Source organism: Syzygium oleosum, unplaced genomic scaffold (genome assembly GCF_021117445.2).
Source record: "Syzygium oleosum isolate NSW1041296 unplaced genomic scaffold, Sole_v2.1 Sole_v2.17, whole genome shotgun sequence".
NCBI lineage: Eukaryota > Viridiplantae > Streptophyta > Magnoliopsida > Myrtales > Myrtaceae > Syzygium > Syzygium oleosum.
Genome location: NW_026607501.1, coordinates 3,465,906 through 3,487,069, shown reverse-complemented (window position 1 = coordinate 3,487,069; position 21,164 = coordinate 3,465,906). Strand labels below are relative to the sequence as shown.

General features: G+C 38.4%; 2 protein-coding genes across 3 annotated transcripts; one reads left to right on the top strand and one right to left on the bottom strand.

Annotated features, from left to right (window-relative positions):
• Positions 1 to 6,609: 6,609 nt before the first annotated feature.
• LOC115676612 (DExH-box ATP-dependent RNA helicase DExH3) lies at positions 6,610 to 18,239 on the top strand. Of its 2 annotated transcripts, XR_004005162.2 has the most exons (20): positions 6,610 to 6,989; positions 8,611 to 8,762; positions 8,863 to 8,950; positions 9,149 to 9,391; positions 9,514 to 9,609; positions 10,622 to 10,810; positions 10,919 to 11,078; positions 11,159 to 11,289; positions 11,812 to 11,979; positions 12,061 to 12,333; positions 12,475 to 12,669; positions 13,960 to 14,163; positions 14,319 to 14,388; positions 14,499 to 14,647; positions 15,618 to 15,926; positions 16,339 to 16,398; positions 16,522 to 16,674; positions 16,839 to 16,949; positions 17,072 to 17,629; positions 17,757 to 18,239. XR_004005162.2 is itself a non-coding variant. In XM_030599556.2 (19 exons), the coding sequence occupies exons 1-19, from the start codon at positions 6,663 to 6,665 to the stop codon at positions 17,549 to 17,551; spliced, it is 3,558 nt and encodes a 1,185-aa protein (XP_030455416.2). In that variant the 5' UTR covers positions 6,610 to 6,662; the 3' UTR covers positions 17,552 to 18,239. The 2 variants fall into 2 exon arrangements, 1 of the variants encoding a protein (XP_030455416.2); XM_030599556.2 differs by having other exon boundaries at positions 17,072 to 18,239.
• On the bottom strand, positions 17,216 to 20,551 carry LOC115676613 (beta-1,2-xylosyltransferase XYXT1-like). Its single transcript, XM_030599558.2, has 3 exons — positions 20,197 to 20,551; positions 19,980 to 20,066; positions 17,216 to 19,863 (listed from the first exon to the last, which is right to left on the bottom strand). Exons 1-3 carry the CDS (start codon positions 20,336 to 20,338, stop codon positions 18,698 to 18,700), a joined length of 1,395 nt encoding a protein of 464 aa, XP_030455418.1. The 5' UTR covers positions 20,339 to 20,551; the 3' UTR covers positions 17,216 to 18,697.
• Between the last annotated feature and the right edge of the window lie 613 nt (positions 20,552 to 21,164).

The following is a 21,164-nucleotide window of genomic DNA, read 5'->3' as shown; positions in this document are numbered from 1 at the left end:
ATACTTAAGCTTGAGGCCCACTTGCAATTGAAGTTCAACAATGAAACTAATTATGTTGATAGCCAATGACAACCACAACAATGGATCCCATGAAGAACTTGATAAGGATGACGATGATGATGGAAAATGAAAATGATTTTACCCTTGTTTAATTATTGGGTTTGTGGGATTTTGTTGTTAATGGATAGTGAAGTGTGAGATATGGAATTTCCTACATTTGTTATTTATATTTAGGATATAAAGATAATAAATGTTAAGTTTGAAGGCTCAGTTGGATGATTAACTTTGTTGTTCCTGGAAAATCCAATGTGTAATTTTTTTTTTATGTTTGTGGTTTTCGGAATGCAAATCTGTTAGGATTTAATTGATAAGTATTTGTACATAGATTGATTATATAGAGTAATGATGAAATACGTATTACATAATTTTCAAGTTAGAAATCTATTGAGTTAAGATGCTCCTAGCGTCCAATAGCTTTTGCTGAATTGGTAGGTTCAAAATATTTTTTAGTATTATCGGTGTTTGGAACGGACGTTGATTTCCTTATTTATATACTGATATACGAGGTATATTATTAACCTATCGAAATATTCACTTTGGAACCATATAATTAAGCCATTTGTCATTTTTAAATTGGAAACCTCTTTTTTTATTCTCCACCAAGTGTTTTTAACCCTAATGTCATCATTACTTTTAACCTTGATTAATAGTTCTTATCCTCTTGTAACTCCTATATAGTCTTCCAAGTACATTCCCCTTGGCCATATAGTACTATCCCAAAATACTTCAAGCCTTCAATTTCTTTTTCAATCTCACTTTCCAATCTCTTTGAGTAAAAGGAAAAATTTCATATTTTTGTTGTTGAAGTTTCTAATTTCACCTTTCAAGAGTTTACCATGTGAATTTGTGGGCTTCATTCTCCTTTATTAAACTAGTTATGATAAAAGGTTGAGAGTTGTTAATATTTGTTCTTGTTTATTTTACCTTGAAGGAGGTTAAGGCTTTGAGTTGTTTAAGTCTTTGTTTAAGATAAGTGAAAACTACTTAATACTATTGACTTGTTTAGTTGATATTTGTTAATTCAGTTGAATTTTGACGTTAAGTGTGATAAGTTTCAATAATGGCATGTTGGTTCTTCGTGTTTACTTGACTTGAATCGTTAAGTTTGTACATGTCTAGGATATATTTGATTGATTTCGATAAGGTTTAGTGACATTTTAGGTGTGGAAAATGTGAAAATGGTGAACTAGACTTATAAGTGAAATTTTTGTAAATTTGACCAAGTTACTTAGCTAGTGTTGTTTAACTCGTTAAGTTATCGATTAAAGTTCCCAATCCATTGAGTCATCAATTGTCAATTTCTAAATTACTGATTATCTTAGTTATCCATTTTAAAGTTGTCATTTTTCTAACTTGTCGATTCTCGATTTCTAAGCTGCCAATTATTTGAGTTGTCGATTTCGAAATTGCTTATTCTTTGACTTATTGATTTCTTTTACGAGATTACTGATCTATGAGTATGTTATCAATGCTTATATGGAAAATGCAAAGAGGTAGGTATGTTATTACTACTTGTCTAAGTGATTATTGAAAAATGTATGGCAATTGTATTTCCGTAATGAATTGCATAAAATGAAGATATGTACCATATGTTGATTTTTAGAATGGCCATGCAAGAGATAATAAATGGGTGTTGATACAAGGAAGATCACAAGATTAAAGTGTTATTATGTACATTGCTATTATATGATTGTCTATAGAAATTATAATGTTATATTTCTGTCTCCCATATATTAGTGGTGACAATGCCCATGAGTCGCAAAGCCTTGGGAGTCAAGATGACTCGTGAGTCAGGATGCCCCGTTAGTCTAGATGCCTCATTAGTCAAGATTAATTGCCAGTGATAAATATGATATGTGTATATATGCATATATAGATATATGTTAGATGTGTATATCGACAATTACTTTATGGTAGCCGTGAATTAAAATATGTTATTTTATTTGCTTGCATGACTGAATAATCTTCTGCAATATGTTAAGTGGTTTTCCTTGGCATATCATGATAGAAAAGAAAATGCATTTACTCATTTAATCGCCTTACATAGTTATTTTGTACTTGTCTTGTATTCACGTCGTTCTGTTGGTACCAAGTTGAGTAATAAGATGATCTATTACCTTGGACTTAAAGATTTCATTTACTAGGCTTTGGCTCACTCATTTATTTATTTTTCAAATATAAAGGATGGACCCTGTTCTGTCGCTAGGTTTTGGAGTTCCTTTGTATATATTATGGAACTATCAATATGTACTTATATCGGGATTCAAGATAGTGTACATTAAGGGTAGTTATACTATCTGGGTGGATGTGAGATATCCAAAGTTTCACCCCCTCATTTTATTGCTTGATATGGCGATATAAATGGCGAGACAGTTGGACATTTAAGAGGGTTCAATTGTCCCATGGGCATGACGATGGAGGGGACGTGATGATGCCAGAATTCATCAACTCTTGAGTTGGACGGTGGTTTGGATGATGTATAGGCTCACTTTTGATAGTATGGGAGTAATGACGATAGTTGACCCGACCTTCTTCCCAAATTAATGTGTTGTTGTCTATTTCATTTTGGGTTATTCTATTAATACTTGGACATTAAAGGAGGGATGCATATGTAACTTATTACATATTGATTTGATTATATTATTATGCTTTCGAGTGCTTCAAAGAGTAATAAATAAAAGAACAGAAAGATCTTGTTCATGCTTGATGTTCTAGGGCATCACACAAAGACTCTGTTTGTTACACGGAAAACAACTTTCATGAAAAAGTTTTCCGGGTTTTCCAACATTTGTTTCATAGAAAATAAACTAATACAATAAAACATTTTCCATCATTGGAAAAACGACCTTCAAAAGTGAAAAAAAATAATTTCCTCTTTTTCCCTCCTCTTTCTTTCACCCAGACCAAGCACATTCTCCTTTGTGCACTCCTTTTAATTATTTTGTATTTTGTATTTTTCTTTTCTTTTTATTTTTTATTTCTTTTTTAAAAAATCAAATTTTTAATCAAATTTTATTTTTTATTTTTCCATCTTCTTCGGCCGGTGGCTGGCCACGATGACTAGTCGAAGAAGAAGGAAAAAGAAAAAGAAAGAAAAAAAATTAAAATTTTGAATTTTTAAAAACGAAAAGAAAAAGAAAAAATTATTAAATGAATGCACGAAGGAAAATCAAATCAAATTTCCATACCAAAAGGCGGAAAATATTTTCTAATTCATTTTTCAGATTTTAGCCAAACAACGAAAAATATTGCCATTTTCTTAGAAAATGACTTTTTGGAAAACATTTCCAGAAACGTCACATTTTCTGCGAAATAAATGAGGCCTAAGAGGAATTGGATTGAAAATGACTTATTGAAAAATATTTTCCAGAAATGTCACATTTTCCGCGAGATAAACAGAGTTTAAAGTGCAATTAAAATTGTAATTTTGTCTTCGTCTTTTGTTTTCTTATTTCATGCTTGAACAATAATTGGAAGTGTAGACTAGTGGATTTGTATGTTTATAATTGCTTATTCTTGTTTTATAATATTATGAGTGATAGGGAAAACATGCTCCTATGTTATTTCAATAGTTGTTAAAATCTTACAATTTTACGATCTGATTTCAAGAATCCCTAGTGATTTTACTTAAAATCCCGAGTTTGACAACCTTGATGGGAGAGTTGACATTTTATGAGCCATGAGCCCCCTTTTTTCACCAAAATTGTAAGTGACAAAGGTGTCAAAAAGGAAACCAAGATTTTGCATTACATTAAATTTGGACAACACAATACTTCTATGAATTAATTTTCGATGTCAGTTTTCCCAATAAATTGCCATTGTAATGCAAATTTCAAAAAGGAAAGAAATGAAAGGGAAAATTAAAACCAAACAACATAAATACAAATCTTAGCTAACCTATATAAACAAGGGAAAAAGTCATAAAAAAAAACCTTAAATTATGCCCATTGTGACATATTTACCCTCAACTTTTTTTGTGACATCAAAAAATTCAAAATATATCCACTCTGACGCATTTACCCTAAATTTTTTCTTCTGACATAAAAACCTCAAACTTGTACCTATGTAACACATGTGCCCTCTTTCAAGGTTCTGTTAGATGATTTTACAGCCAAAACCACGTCGTTTTTATTTTACTTAAGCCACATGAGCACCATGTCAACACTATTTACTTTCTAGCATTCATGTAGGCATATTTTTAACTATTCTCATTGACAGAATTTTGCTGAAAAGTAAATATGTCACGCATGTACAAGTTTGGGATTTTTTGTGTCACAAAAAAAATTTAGAGTAAGTTTGTCATAGTAAGCATAGTTTGTGATTTATTATTGCTTTTTTCCTATAAACAAAACCAATATCGAAAAGAAGAAGAGTCAAAGTTTCATCTCCGTAAGTAAAAGCTCGTTGTGGATGTATATACGATTGTCATGAGGCTTTCATTGATCAATTCATCTTTTTTTTTGCTAATGCGTTAATGCTTGATCAAATAAACAATCTAAAACCATAACTAAAAACGAAATTGATAGATCACAACTTTGGTAAGTAAAAGAGAAAAAGGATCACAATTGAAATTTAAAACATCTAATATTGTCTATTCTTGTAAAAATATATAAGCTTACCTAAAATCTGAATATAAAAGTCAAAACTTTAATTTACATGAATCATAACCTGATTTGCATAATCATATTGTTTCATATCCATAAACGGCTCTCTCAATCATCCATATGCTGGTCTACAAATTTTCATAGAACTTATTCACCATCAAAAGAATATAAATCCATCGGTTATTTGGCATGCATTATATTATTGGAAAATGATAGGAAATAATAAAATTTTCTAAAGAAATACTTAGTAGGAGTTATGGGAAATGTTACAAATTTTCATATTTGTTAATTTGTAATATTAAAGCTCATTTTTGTTGAACAAAACTTACAATGTTGGATGTGCCTTGAATGAGGCAATTATAAAATCCTAATTGGATGCAAAAAGAGTGCAGAAAGCAAGAAAATTGCTTCTTGCAAAGAGAATGATCAACCTCTTCTTATCTAGAGTCGTATGTGTCAATAGTAGAGGTAGTTGACATGAGCTCATATCAAAATATATAAAGTAGCTATATTCACTAATTTTCCGAAAGAACGTCTCGTCGAGACTCGCTAACAATTTTTTCGCTCAAAAATGACCAGCTAAGATGACTTCCTTTCGTTCAATCCATCCGCTCTAGCAATGTCAACTATTCATACATGTACCATATTAGACATGGCCTATAGTTGCAAAGTAAGAAGAGACTCCCATTATGATTAAAGAAAAAGAGAGATTACATAGATTCGGTTGTCTTCCATGTGGTGATTGTTGTGTTGGTTTATAATTTAGTAATCATTACTCTATGAATTAGGTTAAGGATCATAGTGATCATTACTCCTCTGTAAGAAGAGAAGATTTTTCCTAAAATCACTGGGGTGACATAAGAGGGAGCTCAATATGGTGAGACAAGGTCCCACAAATTGGGCATGACATGAATTAGTCAACAAGAACATTATCTTGGGCAAAGTGAGTAAGTGTGCTCCCATTTTCCAACTGTCCAAGTTCATAGTGCCCATGAGTTTCCTTTCATTATCAGTCATTTCACTTGTCAGGTCACCATTTGTCCACTCACCCTGGTGTTGCAAATCTCTTTATTTTCCCTTCATCGAAAACCGCAAAGACTTATCGAAATATGCAATGCTATCAAATCTTCGACCCGTCTAAAAAGTGTAACTGAGTCATTTCGTTAGTTTCACCTATTTTGAATGTCATTAAGAAAGATGACTTGTCTTTCTTTGAAGGTTTTTGTAGAATAACCTTTGTATAAGAGGAGGACCTATTCTTGAACATGGTGAACTTCACTCCCGTCCTCTCTTTCGAGTTTGATTTATCTTTATGGGAAACCCATTCATTCATGAATCGGCGGCTATTTTGTTTTCGGTGTTGGTATGTAGGAAATAAAAGTTTTATGGGGCCTAAAAAGGGGGAAGAAAACGTCTGCCTCTCAAGTTCATTCATATAGATAAAAAGCCAATCGTGTTGAGATTAAGAAATCAGTAAGGAATCACTTAACCGTGACGAAAGTCGTATCGAATAGAATCCAACCCAAGGCATTCCGCCTTTCGAAGATGCAAAACCCTCGATCGAGTTGATCGACTCGAGAAACCTCGATCGTTTCCCACAAAAGATGCACATACCTACTTAATGACGGTACGGCGTTTTCGCAAAACGATCTATTAGACAATCGATATCGTTTGATTCGCCGCCTGGTTCAATAGTACCTCCGGAGCCCACTTCTTCCCCCATTCCACTCCACGAGAGATATAGAAAATGGGAAAGACTACAACTAAATCAGCCCAAGCAAGGCTTGATGGCCCAATTGAAATGGGCCCAAAATCACCAAAGCCCAAAAAGGAAGAGAGCCCAATCGAAAATGGGCCCAAAATCATCAAAGCCCAAAAAGGGAAGAGCCCATTGTATCTTCTCCCCACCATGCGGCGTTCTTCCGTCCACAAACCTAAAGTCGCGGAGCTCGCGAGCTCGGTCGAGTTTGGGAAAGCCTCGTCGGAGCTGGGGCAACAATGGCTTACTCGGCCATCCTCCACGGTTGCCTGAGGGCGGCGATGTCCGCGAGGCCGTCCGGCGTCCACCTCCGCAGGGCTCGCGGGGCCGCCGCCCCCGCGGCGGCGGCGTCGCTGCTCCGGTCGGTGCGCCCGCCGGCTCTCCTGGAGCGGCGGATGGTCGCGTCCCTGGCCGTGGAGGTGGGCCGGAGGCGGCGGGGGAGCGCCGCCGTCGCGCCGCCGTTTCGGCACCGGCAGAGCTCGAGCTACGGCCGGTTCGCTTATCAGGACGTGTCCAGCGACGAGTCGGACCTCGAAGTCGGTTCGTCTCAGCAGCAGCAGCAGAAGGTGAGTTTGGAGCTTCCGTGATTTTAGTGGAGCGAATGAGTGTCGGTCGTGGTTCTTGGTTGAGCTTAGTACGATAAAATTAGGTGCAAACGTTGGGATACGGGCAAGTTTCTGTTGGTGTCGCTGGGAATGATTTGGGTGGTAACCATGTGTTAAAAGCAAGCCTGCAGTGAAGAATTTTCCGCCATTTGGCTTAAGTTTCTCGCTAGTATGCTTCCCAGTACTTAGTTTTTGAATTGTGCTTACAGTGGAACCCAATGCCCTTTGTAGGACTGTATGTACAATTTGTTCCTCGATTGAGTATGGTAAAACATGTGGATGCGGAAACCGCAGTGCATGTGCTGTAAACTAAAAGAGTCCGAAAGTTTGAAGTATTGAAATCCCGTCTACGCCTCAGCTTCTTCAAGGTGTGGGATGGACTCGGAAATAAGATACATTCTGGATACCTATAGCATGAGCACTAGAAGGATTGCCTTTCCCTGGCTAGTTATTTGTAGACATGAGCAACAATAAGAAATAAGATTAATAGGAGGGCAATGGATGTTGTGAATAAGGATGTTCTATTTGGCATAGTGGTGCCATTTATGCCCAGATCAGTTACATTTTAAAGATTTTATATGCCTCGATCAGTCACGTTTTGAAGAGGTTATATGATAAAACAATATATAATATGACGAAAGCTGCAAGGAACATGCAGCTAGTTTTAAGTATTTGTCTGTTTAAATGTAAAAGGGTTTTGTTATCTAGTATCTCCAGGGCACTTATTAAGTGCACTTAACTAGGAAATGTTTTGATTTTCAATGCATTGCTACCCATAACACGAGATATACAGTGCCTTGGAAGTTGGAATGTTTCCTTAGATAGGTGTTTAACAAGTGTCCTAGGAGCACTTATGAACAAAGTCCTATGTAAAATTCAGATGGTTTTCTCAGATATGCATAGTATGTTTGTGCCAATCCCTTATTTAGCTGTGACATTAGATGTTCTTGTATACATTTGTTGCTGTCTCTATGAGATTTGGTTAGGCTAGATGTTGTTCTTTTAATTCCGTATCGAACAATTTAATCAAAGGAGTCCAATATGCAAATGATTTACGTTGATGCTATATTAAGAAATCAGTATTAGAAGTCTAGAACTTGGCGATAACATATTACTTGTGAACTTTCACTGTTGTATCAATTTGGCTAATTTGCTGATGGATGTAAATTTTCTGGTATGTTGAATCAACAGTCCTAATTCTGATGTCACCCTGCTTCTTAACTCTCTTAACTTATTAGGTTGATAGGTTAGTTCAGCAATTCTAGGGAATTTATTCGGTCTCTTGTAGTAGTAGCCTACTGGTCTTTCTGTAGCCAGTAAAAAAAGAAGGTTGCGGATCCTTTGTGCCAAGCAAGATGGCCCTTGTCCCAAGCGTCGAACATTGATTGCTCTTCATGACTAACAAAATTTGAAGCATCTTGTTGAAATTTTTTGTGGCACATAACCCCATCCATGTATACACCTGGATAGCAGATAGTTCTTGCTGGCTTTCACAGCTTCTCTTTTTAGGACGTTTCCTATTTTTGCTTAGTTTTTAGAGTAGATTTAATTTATATTTTTTTGGTTTTCTGTTGTGTTCTAGCATTCTACCCTTGACAATGTGGAAGAGTGGAAATGGAAGTTGACCATGCTTCTTCGTAATAAAGAGGAGCAGGAGATGGTATCTAGGGAGAGGAAAGACAGACGTGACTTTGAACAACTTTCAGCCCTGGCAGCCAGGATGGGTTTGTATAGGTACTTAAGCTTTGCAGATTACATCTTTTGTGGTTAAGGCCAGTCCTCCTCCCCTGTTTCATCATTGCCGCTATTTCTAATGTGCAATTTCCTTTTGCAGCCATCTATATGCAAAGGTAGTTGTCTTTAGCAAAGTCCCTCTGCCAAATTACAGATCTGATCTTGACGACAGGCGCCCACAGAGAGAGGTAAATTCCTGATATATTTATTTTGTCCCTCTCTTTATAACTCTATTTCCACATGATTATAGGAAGAGAGATATATGGATGAAGTGCCTGGCTAAAGTTGTATTAATAATGTAGTCATGGTTTTGAAACTTGGTGCGTCCACATGTTGAATTTTCTTGTGCAGTGAAAATGTAGACTAATGCTTTTGTGTGCATTCAGGTGGTATTACCGTATAGATTGCAAATGGAAGTGGATACACACCTCCAAGCATACCTTTCCCGAAAGCCCAAAAGTAGGGATAAGTTATTGTATTCTCCAATGTCAGAGCGTGGCGTTGATGGAAGTATTGCTGTTGATGATCTTTATGGCGAGCAGGAGCGTATTACACCGAACAGCGTAGTTGTAGAGAAAATTCAACGCCGGAGAAGTTTGCAATTGCGTAATAAACAACAAGATTGGCAGGTGAATTTAGCAATGAATTTTGTGGGATATTTTATAGATCGACGCATCTGTATGCCTGTTAAGTCGGGTCTTGATAATTTGCAACTATTTCTTATAACTGACAAGTACCATTAATGTCCTAGGAATGTCCCGAAGGCCAAAAGATGCTCGAATTTCGTCGAAGTCTCCCTGCATACAAAGAGAGGGATGTTTTGCTAAAAGCCATTTCAGAAAATCAGGTTGGTAGGATCTATAAGCTGGTTTCTGGTTTTGCTAAATTTTCATTTGTTAACCTGAAGTGGAAGTCATATTCTTTACTCGGGCCACCTGCTAAAATTTCATTTGTAGCACAAAAAGATAATTGATTGGTTATATCTAGTAAGTCTACATTGGCTCTCTAAAATGTTTGAGGTTAATGGACCTTTCTTTCGACTATATGCCTCAGAGGAAGACAATGACAGTAACCATGATATACAAATAAAATTTTCATCAAACAGGTTGAAGCTATGGTTATTTACCATGCTAGCATTCCATGGTACCTGCTCCCCTAAGATGCTTCTCCTAGTTCCTCTTCTAATAATTTCTGAGTGTGAACTAAGCCAAAGGTAACAACTAAACGTGTCATAATTTACAGCTTCAAATGAAAACTAGTTACGAAAGGAAGGCTTGAAGGATCTCCAACTGTTGCAGAGTCTTTGTAAAGTTTTAGAGGAAAATGTAATTACCTGCTTTATATGACAAAATATTAGAATTCCTCTTTAGCATTTTGGTTGCCTGTTGTTTTGATCCCCCTTCATGCAACATTGGGCCCTTTTCGAAACCTCACTTGTCTAGTCAATGAAGTGGCCATGAGCTTGAAGAACGTGCCTACTTGTACATCGTGTTTTGACAAATTTATTTGATATGCCTTTGTTGCTAAGGTGTGTATTGCAAACAACAATTGGGCAGAACACCAAAACAATGAGCAGAAATACCAGCTTTGGCATCATACCTCTCCTTTTATATTTTCATTGAAAACTTTTGAGCTTCTTGGTGGTGTAATGGTCTCCCATGTCCGAGGAAAAAACTAATTTATGTTTCTAAAGGAGCGTATATTGATGAGTTCAACTGGTACAGAGGCTTGCTTGAATAGTATCAAGAAATTTACATCCATGGATACTGTGGTTAGAATTTGTTAGGTATGACTATATTTCTTTTTGACACTATTTTCATGAATAATTGTTGATGCAAAAATGTATGTATATCTTATAGGTGGTTGTTGTATCTGGTGAAACTGGATGTGGTAAAACAACTCAACTTCCTCAATACATACTTGAATCTGAGATTGAAGTTGCTCGAGGGGGTGTGTGTAGTATAATTTGCACTCAGCCAAGAAGAATATCTGCTATGGCTGTTTCTGAAAGGGTTGCTTCAGAGCGAGGAGAGCAACTGGGAGAATCTGTTAGTTTTTTCATCTGGCAATGTGAATCTTGTTTTTAAGTAGTTATGCAAGATAGAGTATTTGCTGTCCTGTTGCTGAAGTATTTGCTGTTTTTTTCCTGACATAAGGTTGGGTATAAGGTTCGGTTGGAGGGGATGAAAGGGAGGGATACTCGCTTACTTTTTTGCACTACGGGCATATTGTTGAGGAGATTACTTGTTGACAGAAATTTGACTGGCGTAACTCATGTTATTGTTGATGAGATTCATGAACGTGGTATGAATGAAGGTAAGTATAAAGCTTTATTTTTTTTGGGCTATTTGGATATTCCTATATTGCCGTCCTCAGCTGAATTCTGCTTGTTTCAGATTTCCTTCTCATTGTTCTCAAAGATCTTCTCCGTCGCCGACCTGAATTGAGGCTGATTTTGATGAGTGCAACCCTCAATGCTGAGCTTTTTTCCAATTACTTTGGTGGTGCACCAATGATCCACATACCTGTGAGTTTGAGAAATGAGATATCAAATACTGTACCCCTTTTTGCCATTGGATGTAGTTTTTACTATGTCTTAATGTGAACTAGATGTGTTTGGGCACCTATATTAGCCTGTAGGTTACTTTTCAAGGATTAGTCCTATGTATTATGACATGATAAAGGTGCCCCTTTTTGTCATAGGGGAGATTATAACTTGATACTGCCTGAAAATTGAACTGCTTTATTATTTTATTAAACAGCTAGCATAAATTTTTCTGTGTCAGAATGCAACTTGAGAAGAACTTACAGTAATTCAGTGGGCTTTCTAAAAAAATCTCGAAATTTGGTGGTTCCTTCTTTATAATGTTGGACAGTTTGAAAAAGAGTCTTACTCATTGTTTTTGTGGGTAGCCATGAATTTTGTGGTCACAATTATTTTTGTGATATTGACTTAATACTTTCATTGTCTCCCTTACTTTTTCTGGCTGATCTGCTCAATTATAATTGTGCTCTTGTTTGTTATGTGTGCTAATGGAATTTTCTTCAGGGTTTCACCTACCCAGTCCGGTCTCAATTTTTGGAGAATATTTTGGAGATGACTGGATATAGATTGACTCCACATAATCAGATTGATGATTATGGTCAAGACAAAAGTTGGAAAATGCAGAGACAAGCTGTTAAGAAGAGGAAGAGCCAAATTGCTACTGCTGTTGAGGTACGTAAATTAGTTGAGCTTGTTTAGTTCTTTTATCACTGTTAAATTCTCAAACGATCCAATCTTTCTGCTTTTGCAAAGGATGCACTTGAATCTGCAGACTTAAGAGGGTACGGTCGGTGGACACGCGAATCTATGTCCTGTTGGAACCCTGATTCGATAGGCTTTAATCTCATTGAGCATGTGCTTTGCCACATAGTTCAAAAGGAAAGGCCTGGAGCTGTATTGGTTTTTATGACTGGTTGGGATGACATAAACTCCTTGAAGGATCAGCTGCAAGCCCATCCTCTCTTGGGTGATCCGAGCAGAGTTCTGTTGCTTGCCTGTCATGGATCCATGGCCAGCTCCGAGCAGGTGATACTCCATCTTCCGTGTATCTTTTAGTCTGTTTGTGACAGTGGTCTATCAAATTTTATTTTTTTTCACACTTTCCAGCTATTTTTATGTCCTTCAAATAATTAAATTGGTGATTACTCTTCTCCTATATCTTCACAGAGGTTGATATTTGATAAGCCTCCAGATGGAGTTAGGAAAATAGTCCTAGCTACCAATATGGCTGAGACTAGTATCACCATCAATGATGTAGTCTTTGTGGTCGACTGTGGAAAGGCAAAAGAGACTTCCTACGATGCGCTCAATAACACTCCTTGTCTGCTTCCATCTTGGATCTCAAAGGCTGCTGCTCGACAAGTAAAATGATTCCTATTTATCTACTTTTAGGCTTTTGTATAAGTGGTTCTTTATGCTTTATATATTTCTCATACCTTATAGGCATGAATCTCTTGCTTATAATTGCAAGTTCTGATTGGGGCCCTTGATCTCATTTTGCATCTGCAACATAAAGTATTTGGGGATGTTCTCACCATTATCATTTATCTTGTCAGCCTGCTATGTGTCCTCTCCTTCCGCCCATGGTCTTCCTTACTAATCTTGCATATGATAGAGAGATTACATATTGCTTGCATTTTATCAAAGAGATTGACTGAAATATACATCTTTTGGCAGTCTATCCTTATTACTAGGACGTGGTGTGGGTTAGTGTATGGATATTTCATCCCTAATCTCTACTTCAAACTGGCTAACTTTCACTTCTTGTTACTGTAGTACTACTCTTGCCACTCAACCATCAAAATAAAATTTGTGAAAAAGGATAAAAATTTGAAAGTTCTGTTAGTGAACATCCTAGAAATTATTGCAATTCTCCCATATGTGCATTCTGATGGTGAACCTTATTATTTCTACATGGATAATATTTTCCTATCTCCATCTTATGGGCATCACCCGCATGTAAACTTAATTACATTGAATGTGGGTGATATCCATGTTCATAATCAACCAAGCAGAGGCATGGTTCGTCCTACCAGGGATGGAGGAAAACATAACCCATTCTATATTCTTAAGTTTCGAAGACTTCTAGTGTTCAATTACGATAAATACACATGCAAAGTCATGGACATGTCAGATTCCAGGACACGTGTTCTTACCTGACGTTCAGTTCCCGAGTTCCAGTACATATGTGCAATTGGTCCAAGTCATTTGTTTCTGGCCTCAACCTATGGATTCTGCTGTTGCCACCGCTTTGAGAGTCAGACACCAGGATACACGTTCATACCTGACATTCAATTCCTGCGTCTGAGTAGAGTATGTGCAATTGGTCTGTGCAATTGGTCCGAGCCATTTGTTTCTAGCCTGGACCTATGTATTCTGCAGTTGCCATTGCTTTGAGCTTAGCTAACTTGTCTAAACTACGAAGTGACTGTTGCTGGCACAATTCTGATGTTTCTCCGTAGAGAATTTGATGAAAAGGCATTTGACATTCTAAGGGTTTGAACAGGGAAGTGTAATCAGTCTGGCGCTTCCTTTAATGTAGTGGTCATATGATTGAGTCAGTCCTCCAATTCTTTTGTAGGATGTGGCCTTCTTTAAAAAAATTTCTTGAGAATTTTCACATTCATTTCAAGTTTGATCTTTTGTTTGTAGAGAAGAGGAAGAGCTGGTCGTGTTCAATCAGGAGAGTGTTACCACCTCTATCCTAGATGCGTTTATGATGCTTTTGCAGACTACCAGTTGCCAGAACTTCTGAGGACACCATTGCAGTCCTTATGTCTGCAAATAAAAAGTCTTCAACTTGGAAGTATCACGGAATTCCTGTCTAGGGCATTGCAACCACCGGAATCACTTTCGGTATCAGTTTGACTTCCCTGTTCATATTTGTTTGTTTCTACAATTTCTTGTGCTTGCTAACATTGTTCAATCCATGTGTGATGCGTATGGCTTGTCTTCTAGTAGATTTATTATTGATACATTTCCGTGTTGCTTTTAAATTCTCTCTCTTGTAGGTCCAAAATGCTGTAGAATATCTGAAGGTGATTGGAGCTTTAGATGAAAATGAGAACTTGACAGTGCTAGGTGCTGAAATTATATATTTCCTCCTTATGTTAGTGTTTACTGTCTATGCTACTCTTCCCTGTTTACAACTGAACTTTTTGAAGAACCTGATCATGCTTGTTTCTTAATAGGACGCCAGCTTTCAATGCTTCCAGTTGAGCCCAAACTGGGGAAGATGCTTATACTGGGGGCCATTTTCAATTGTCTAGACCCAGTAATGTCAATTGTTGCTGGTCTCAGTGTTAGAGATCCATTCTTGATGCCATTTGATAAGAAGGATGTAAGTTTGTTCTTTTTCTAGCCATATTATTATCGGATGCTTCTTCTGGCTATATTGCTTTAACATTTTGTTCCCCATTACTTAATTGTGTCGACTGTTTTGGGAATATGCTTAACATCCTCCCTTGATTTCTTTGATTTTTAATCCAGACCAAACCGACTGGTTCAAATGGTGAATGTGCTTGACCAGATCTTTAATCTTCCTAAATTTTGAACTTGCTCTGTAGATGGTTTGAACCCATAAGTCTATAGATGGTTTGAACCCATAAGACATGATGTCCGGCAAGAGATATTGCACTTTGCCACTTGACTTCTAGTATGCTTTTAGTGTTAGATGACAAAACAATTTACTTATTCTTCAAAGAGATGCTTGAGCTTAAGTAAAAGAATGAGGAGATGAGGGTACTCGATTGCCTGACCTCTTTCATGGGTGCTCAGCGCCTGATCCAACTGAGCACTCTCTTTGTTCTGTAAGTACCTTAACATACGATTGGAATATTTTAATGGCTAAGTGTGCAACCAGGTCAACTTACTGACCCAGAGGGACTTGGTTGTTAATCAACGTGGGTTGAAAACACCGCCCATTGTCGATTAAGTGGGAGGACAAGTCTGCCTTAAAAACCCTGTTTTCATGAGATAATTGCGCTGGGAAAGCACAATGTAAACCTTTTCAGCCATTTTCTGGCTGTTTTTGGAAGGCGACGATCAGTAACTAGAAGCTTACTCAGAGTCATAGGCAGTTCATCATAGGGAAACATGTTAATTCCTGTGCTGTAATGAGTGGCTTGAGGTTGTGTTGAGCAAAAGTGTGGTGGCATGTGGTAGCTTATAGTTTATGCAACCCTAGGGTCATATGATTGGCTGAGAAAATTTCAACCTTCTGTATTCTATTTTGTGTGGGTTAAATTCTGCTTTTGACTGTGCTATAGAATAGTTGATGATATTCTCATGGTAGTTTCAACTTAATGTAGCTTGCAGAGTCTGCAAAAGCCCAATTTTCTGGCCATGACTACAGTGACCATCTTGCACTTGCTCGAGCCTATGATGGTTGGAGAGATGCTGAAAGACAACAGGCTGGCTATGAATACTGTTGGCGGAATTTTTTATCTGCACAAACTATGAAAGCAATAGGCTCTCTTAAGAGGCAATTCTTTTCTTTGCTCAAGGATATCGGTATTGTTGATCAAAATACGGAGCTTTCTAATTCGTGGAGCCATGATGAGCATCTTATTCGGGCAATCATTTGTGCCGGTTTGTTCCCAGGAATATGTTCTGTTGTGGTGGGTGAGATTGTTTTACTGTTGTTTCTAAATCCACTTTGAAATGATTTGTTCCGCTTTACCCCTGCCCCAGTACTCTTCATAAGTTTTCTTTAGTAATTTATTATTTAAATCTGGGGTTATTAAATTGACCAAAGTTTGACACAGGGATAGATGACACCACTTTATTTAAAGCGACTGCACCTTTTCATGTGGGGCTTGTAAAATTATGGCTTTTTGATTGATGAGATGAATATTATCTATATGTCCACTTTTTGTAAGTTGAGTCTCTAATTTGATGAGAAACCAATGCAAACCAATGCAACTCAGGATCCTCTTTGAGTTAGCAAGAGATGTCACTAATAAATAAACATGTGCAGGTAAATTGCGCCTCTTATAGTTCTATTAAACTTCTCAATTTATTTACTTGCAGAACAAAGACAAGTCGATTTCTTTGAAGACAATGGAGGATGGTCAGGTGCTCCTATACTCTGTAAGTCTCTCGTCATTTTAGAACGGCGTTTCTTTCTGTGTAGAACATATTTTATGGAATTGATACGGCGAAATTTTTCTTTTAGTTTCTAACGTGGATTTTCTTTGTTGACACTTGGAATAGAATTCTGTGAATGCCAGTGTCCCAAAGATTCCATACCCATGGTTGGTTTTCAATGAGAAGGTCAAGGTTAATTCAGTTTTCCTTCGAGATTCGACGGGTATTTCTGACTCTGTGCTTCTCTTATTTGGAGGAAACATTTCAAGGGGTGGACTTGTGAGTTCTCTCACCTCAGTTTTTTCATTCGTTGGGTATTATGCTTTATTTATTGTAATTTTAGTTTTTGGCTAATTTCATTGGATACTTAGATGAAAATTCACTTCCCCCTATATCTTGTCATCAGACAATGAATTGTCTAAAGTACCGCTTGCATTTGATAGGATGGTCACCTAAAGATGTTGGGAGGATATTTGGAGTTCTTCATGGAATCTTCGTTGGCTGAGACATATTTAAGCCTAAAAAGAGAGCTTGGGGAACTCATCCAGAATAAGGTGAGGGTTTAACTTGTCATCGCGAAGTCGAGTGCATTCCAGCAACCTTTTTTCTTTTCCAGGTTACAACTCTTTTTTGTCTTTCCCTTATTCCTAACTTTAAGTTGCATGTTTGATTGCAGCTTCTGAATCCCAAATTAGATATACAATGCTCCCGTGATCTTCTAATGGCAGTAAGGTTGCTTGTCACAGAAGACCAATGTGAAGGTAGATTTGTCTTTGGTCGTCAGTTGCCTAAGAAAGTCCCAAAAGTAACATTACAGGCCACATCATCGAAAGGCACAAAGGGAGCCAATGTTGATAATTCGAAGAACGAATTGCAAACTTTACTTGTTAGGGCAGGACACGAAGCACCAATCTACAAGACAAAGCAAGTGAAAAACAATCAATTCCGTTCTACTGCGATCTTCAATGGATTGGATTTCACAGGACGGCCTTGCAGCAATAAGAAGCTCGCGGAGAAGGATGCGGCTGCCCAGGCATTGCTCTGGTTAAGGGGTGAGACTCATCTATCCTCTTCCGATGTGGATGCTGTGTCTACGCTCGTAAAAAAGAAGAAGGTTAAGAGTCAGAGGACAGCACGCAGCAGTAGGTGGAGTTAAGTTGGCCATAGTAGCAGTGATATCTGTACGCATTAACACTGTCAGCCAAAAAGAGCAGAGCTCCTAATGCTATCAAAGGTTTGAGAGAACAAATTCTGGGCTCTGAAAGCTTTATCTCTTCAGTTGACGAAGTCACATCAGAGAGTACATCTTTGGCACTCCATGACAGATGCTGAACTTCATTCGCTGGAAAATGGTTTTACAGGTCAAAATTCTTTTGGCGCCAGAGGCTGGAGGATCAATTCTCTTCAGATATCGCAAAGCTCATCAATTGGTCCTAACTACTGTAAGCAGTACCTCTGCGGCTCCTGTTGGAGGCAAGAACTGCTGAGCAAAGTCTGCTGGCGACATCACATCCGAGACTCCGACAGCACAGCTTACCTAAACCCCTCATGGATTCCTGACATGGAGGGAATGTTCTTCTCCTGATTTTTTTTTTCCTGCAATTGATTATCTTGTATATGAGTAATAGCACAGTTGAAAGTTAGGTGGATGGAAGAATTGCCGCCTCGCATCAAACCATTTGTCAACTTTAGATCGACAGTGCTGTGCATACGGAAATGATGGATTGAATGGCAACTTGCCTTCCGAAAATTCGATACCCTGGACAGTTGTGTATATTGCTATTTATTTCCAAGTATTCTTGGCCAGATAGGCAGAATGTAGATTCAAGGTAAAACTTAAGTTAGTACAAGGCAGACGCAATTGCAGAAGGGGCTTGAGAGAATTCCGTCCCTCGAAGTGTGAAATCATCATCTAATCTCCATTTCAATATAAATCTGTCACTCGTTTAGCTCAATTTTTACCCTTCCGTGATGCTCAATCCGTGCCGAAAGCTAGTCACTATATGATTTTGGAGGGGGCTAGGCTCCAGCAAAAGCCAATTTCGTCTTGTGTTTCCATTCCTGGAAGGCACATTTCAATTACTTGTAACAAGGTTGATTTTGGCGATGCCAGGAAGGAAAGATCTTATGAGCAACAAAGGTGCAAAACATGAATTCAATCCCCTAGACAGAATTAGGGACTATTGGACCATCACTCTGTAATCAGCCTGAGAATTGAACAAAACATCACGACAAATTATGGACAAAACAAGAAAAATAAAAGGAAACCACTTCCTGTGTATGGACAAAAAAATATGTTTGGTCAACGCAAAAGCTCCAAGGCTTTCTCCAATGTCTGTCTGAACCTATTCACATCAAGCTTTACGTTCTGCTTGTCCAAGTACATTGACTTGAACAAATACCAATTATTCTTATGGAACGCAATTGGGTCCTTGAAAACCACATGGTCAAGTGGGAACTCTTGCATGAGGCTGCTCTCCTTCTCCCGTATGCTGTAATCCAAGTACTCGATGTTCATACGCTTTGCGGGATCGCCAAAGCAAACCTTGGCATGCCACTCAAATTTCCCGATAGGGAGTACCTGAATGAGGACCGCGTTTTCCGGGAGGAAAACCATGTTCGTCAGGCCGGCTCCGTGAACTCCCATCATCACGTCGCAGGAGTTCACGATCTCCGGGGTCCTCGACATGTTGGAGTCCAGCTCGGAGGCGACCACTTCGTACCCCAAGTTCTCGGCCATGGTCATGATTTCTGCAAGGTTGGTGAAGGAGCGCGACCACTTTCTTGACACGATCAGGAGACGAGGCCGTCTTTTGAGCTCACCACCCTGTAATTTGATCGCGTTCTCCTTCTTTAGTGAGTAGGCGCTCCTAAGGAAGGCCCTGAAGTCGGCCATAGAGTAGGGAGATCTCGAAGGATCAATTGTCATCTCCTTGTGATGCTTTAGCCCAACAATGACTCTTGGGAAGCAATGGATGTACTCTCCTGCATAGTCGATGTTGATAATTTCGTACTTCGACAGATTTTCCAGTATGGCACGGAACTTCTGAACCCACCGAGGATTTCTATCTGTTACCAGGAATTTGACTTCTCCTCCAAAATGCCGAGTAGTCAAGAAGAGCGGAATGATGATGTCGGTGAATGCGTGAAAATTGTTTCCTGCGTATCCTCCTGTTGAGAAAATGACTCCCGGAACGCTGTGGTGTTCGGTGCAAATGGGGATAGGTTGGCGGGCCACGGCTGACGGTAAGATTGACCATTTCTTAATTGGACTCATTGCCGTTTCATCGCCTTTGCGTGCGTAAGGCCTTATAGTCCACGAGTCATTGCCAGTGAGCATTTCAGAGGGCGCAACGAAAACAGTGGAGGAGCTTCCTTGAACTCTAACATCACCGGTGATCGAACAATAATCTGACTTTGGATCCATGACATTGCAAAAAGGCTCCATCCTCGTGAAATTTTTCTGAACTGTAGAGTTAATGGCAAAATCAATACGATCAGATATAACAAGAGGGTGTCATCCAATATAATTTCATCCAAATCACCAAGACGATGACAGTGATTTGATTGTCATCACAGCTTACCTGTAATAACTTCTTGTTCTGGAGGTGCACTTTTCTCTTCAATCAAAAGCATCTTGTGACCATCACCAGTTTTCAACCTCAAAGTCACTGCAAACACGACAAACACAAAGAATGTTCAGAGAACATGCAGAACATAGAGGACCCAAATGCCTGATCATCGATCACTGATTCACGGTCTAAAGCACAAACAAACGTGTGAATTATCTGACCGACTTACAAGCTGGTAGAGGTCCCAGGTGAGGCTTGAGAGCAGTGAAAATGCTGAACACAATGATTAAGCAACAGATGATTGCTCCATAACCCAACTTTTTCTGGTCACTCCTACTAAAGCTCCTGGAGAGTATCGTGTCATACATCATCTTTCACTCTGTGCCCGCCTGAGCACCCTCAAAGTAGAGTGCCAAGACAAAGAATGAATGATGTGTTTTGTTTGAGGCAAGTGCTTTTTCTATTTGCAGATCAGAGAAAGATCTGCAGACCTCAGAGGAATCTCTGATATTGAATGGTTTTTGTAATTGAAAGAAGAGGCAATAGTTTCAACTTTTTCAAGGGTCATTTAGTCGAGGGACCATCTTGAGTGAAAATTTTTGTTTAGGCTTTAGCCGGTTTGTCCGAAATTTATCAAATGGGGTTTGAAAAGGACTCGGAAGATGACTGCTGAGGCAAGGAACAGCTCCATCAATGATTGGTTGGGTGGACATGTCTGCATGAATCAATAATCCATTAAATCTTGCTTCCTCGTGTGTTTTACCACCACAAAGTCGGTGAAAAACTTTCAACGCTCTTGTTTCATGACAAGCATCTTCTTTTGGGTGTCTAATTTAACGTTGGAGGATTAAGAATTTCCAGAACACAAAGTTAAATAAGTTGGTTTCAAGGTTTCGGTACATGACCCATGCCCCTTCTTCAACCACTTAAGTTTTTTGAACAGGTGATTTCCCCACCTACTTTCGGTGTTCGAAGTCTCAGCTGTGACACAATATCGATATCTACATCAAAATAAACACTGAGATCGTCATCTTGGAAGCTTCAGTTAAAACTATTCACTTACTGAACTATTCAAAGGATTCGTCACAGTTTACGCAAGTAGGTCAAAGGAAGCACACATTCACACTGACCGAGTCGCGCCGAGTTCGAGTAGCCAATTGAGCAGTGATTTGTTGAGTCCACTGTGCAGAGAAAAAA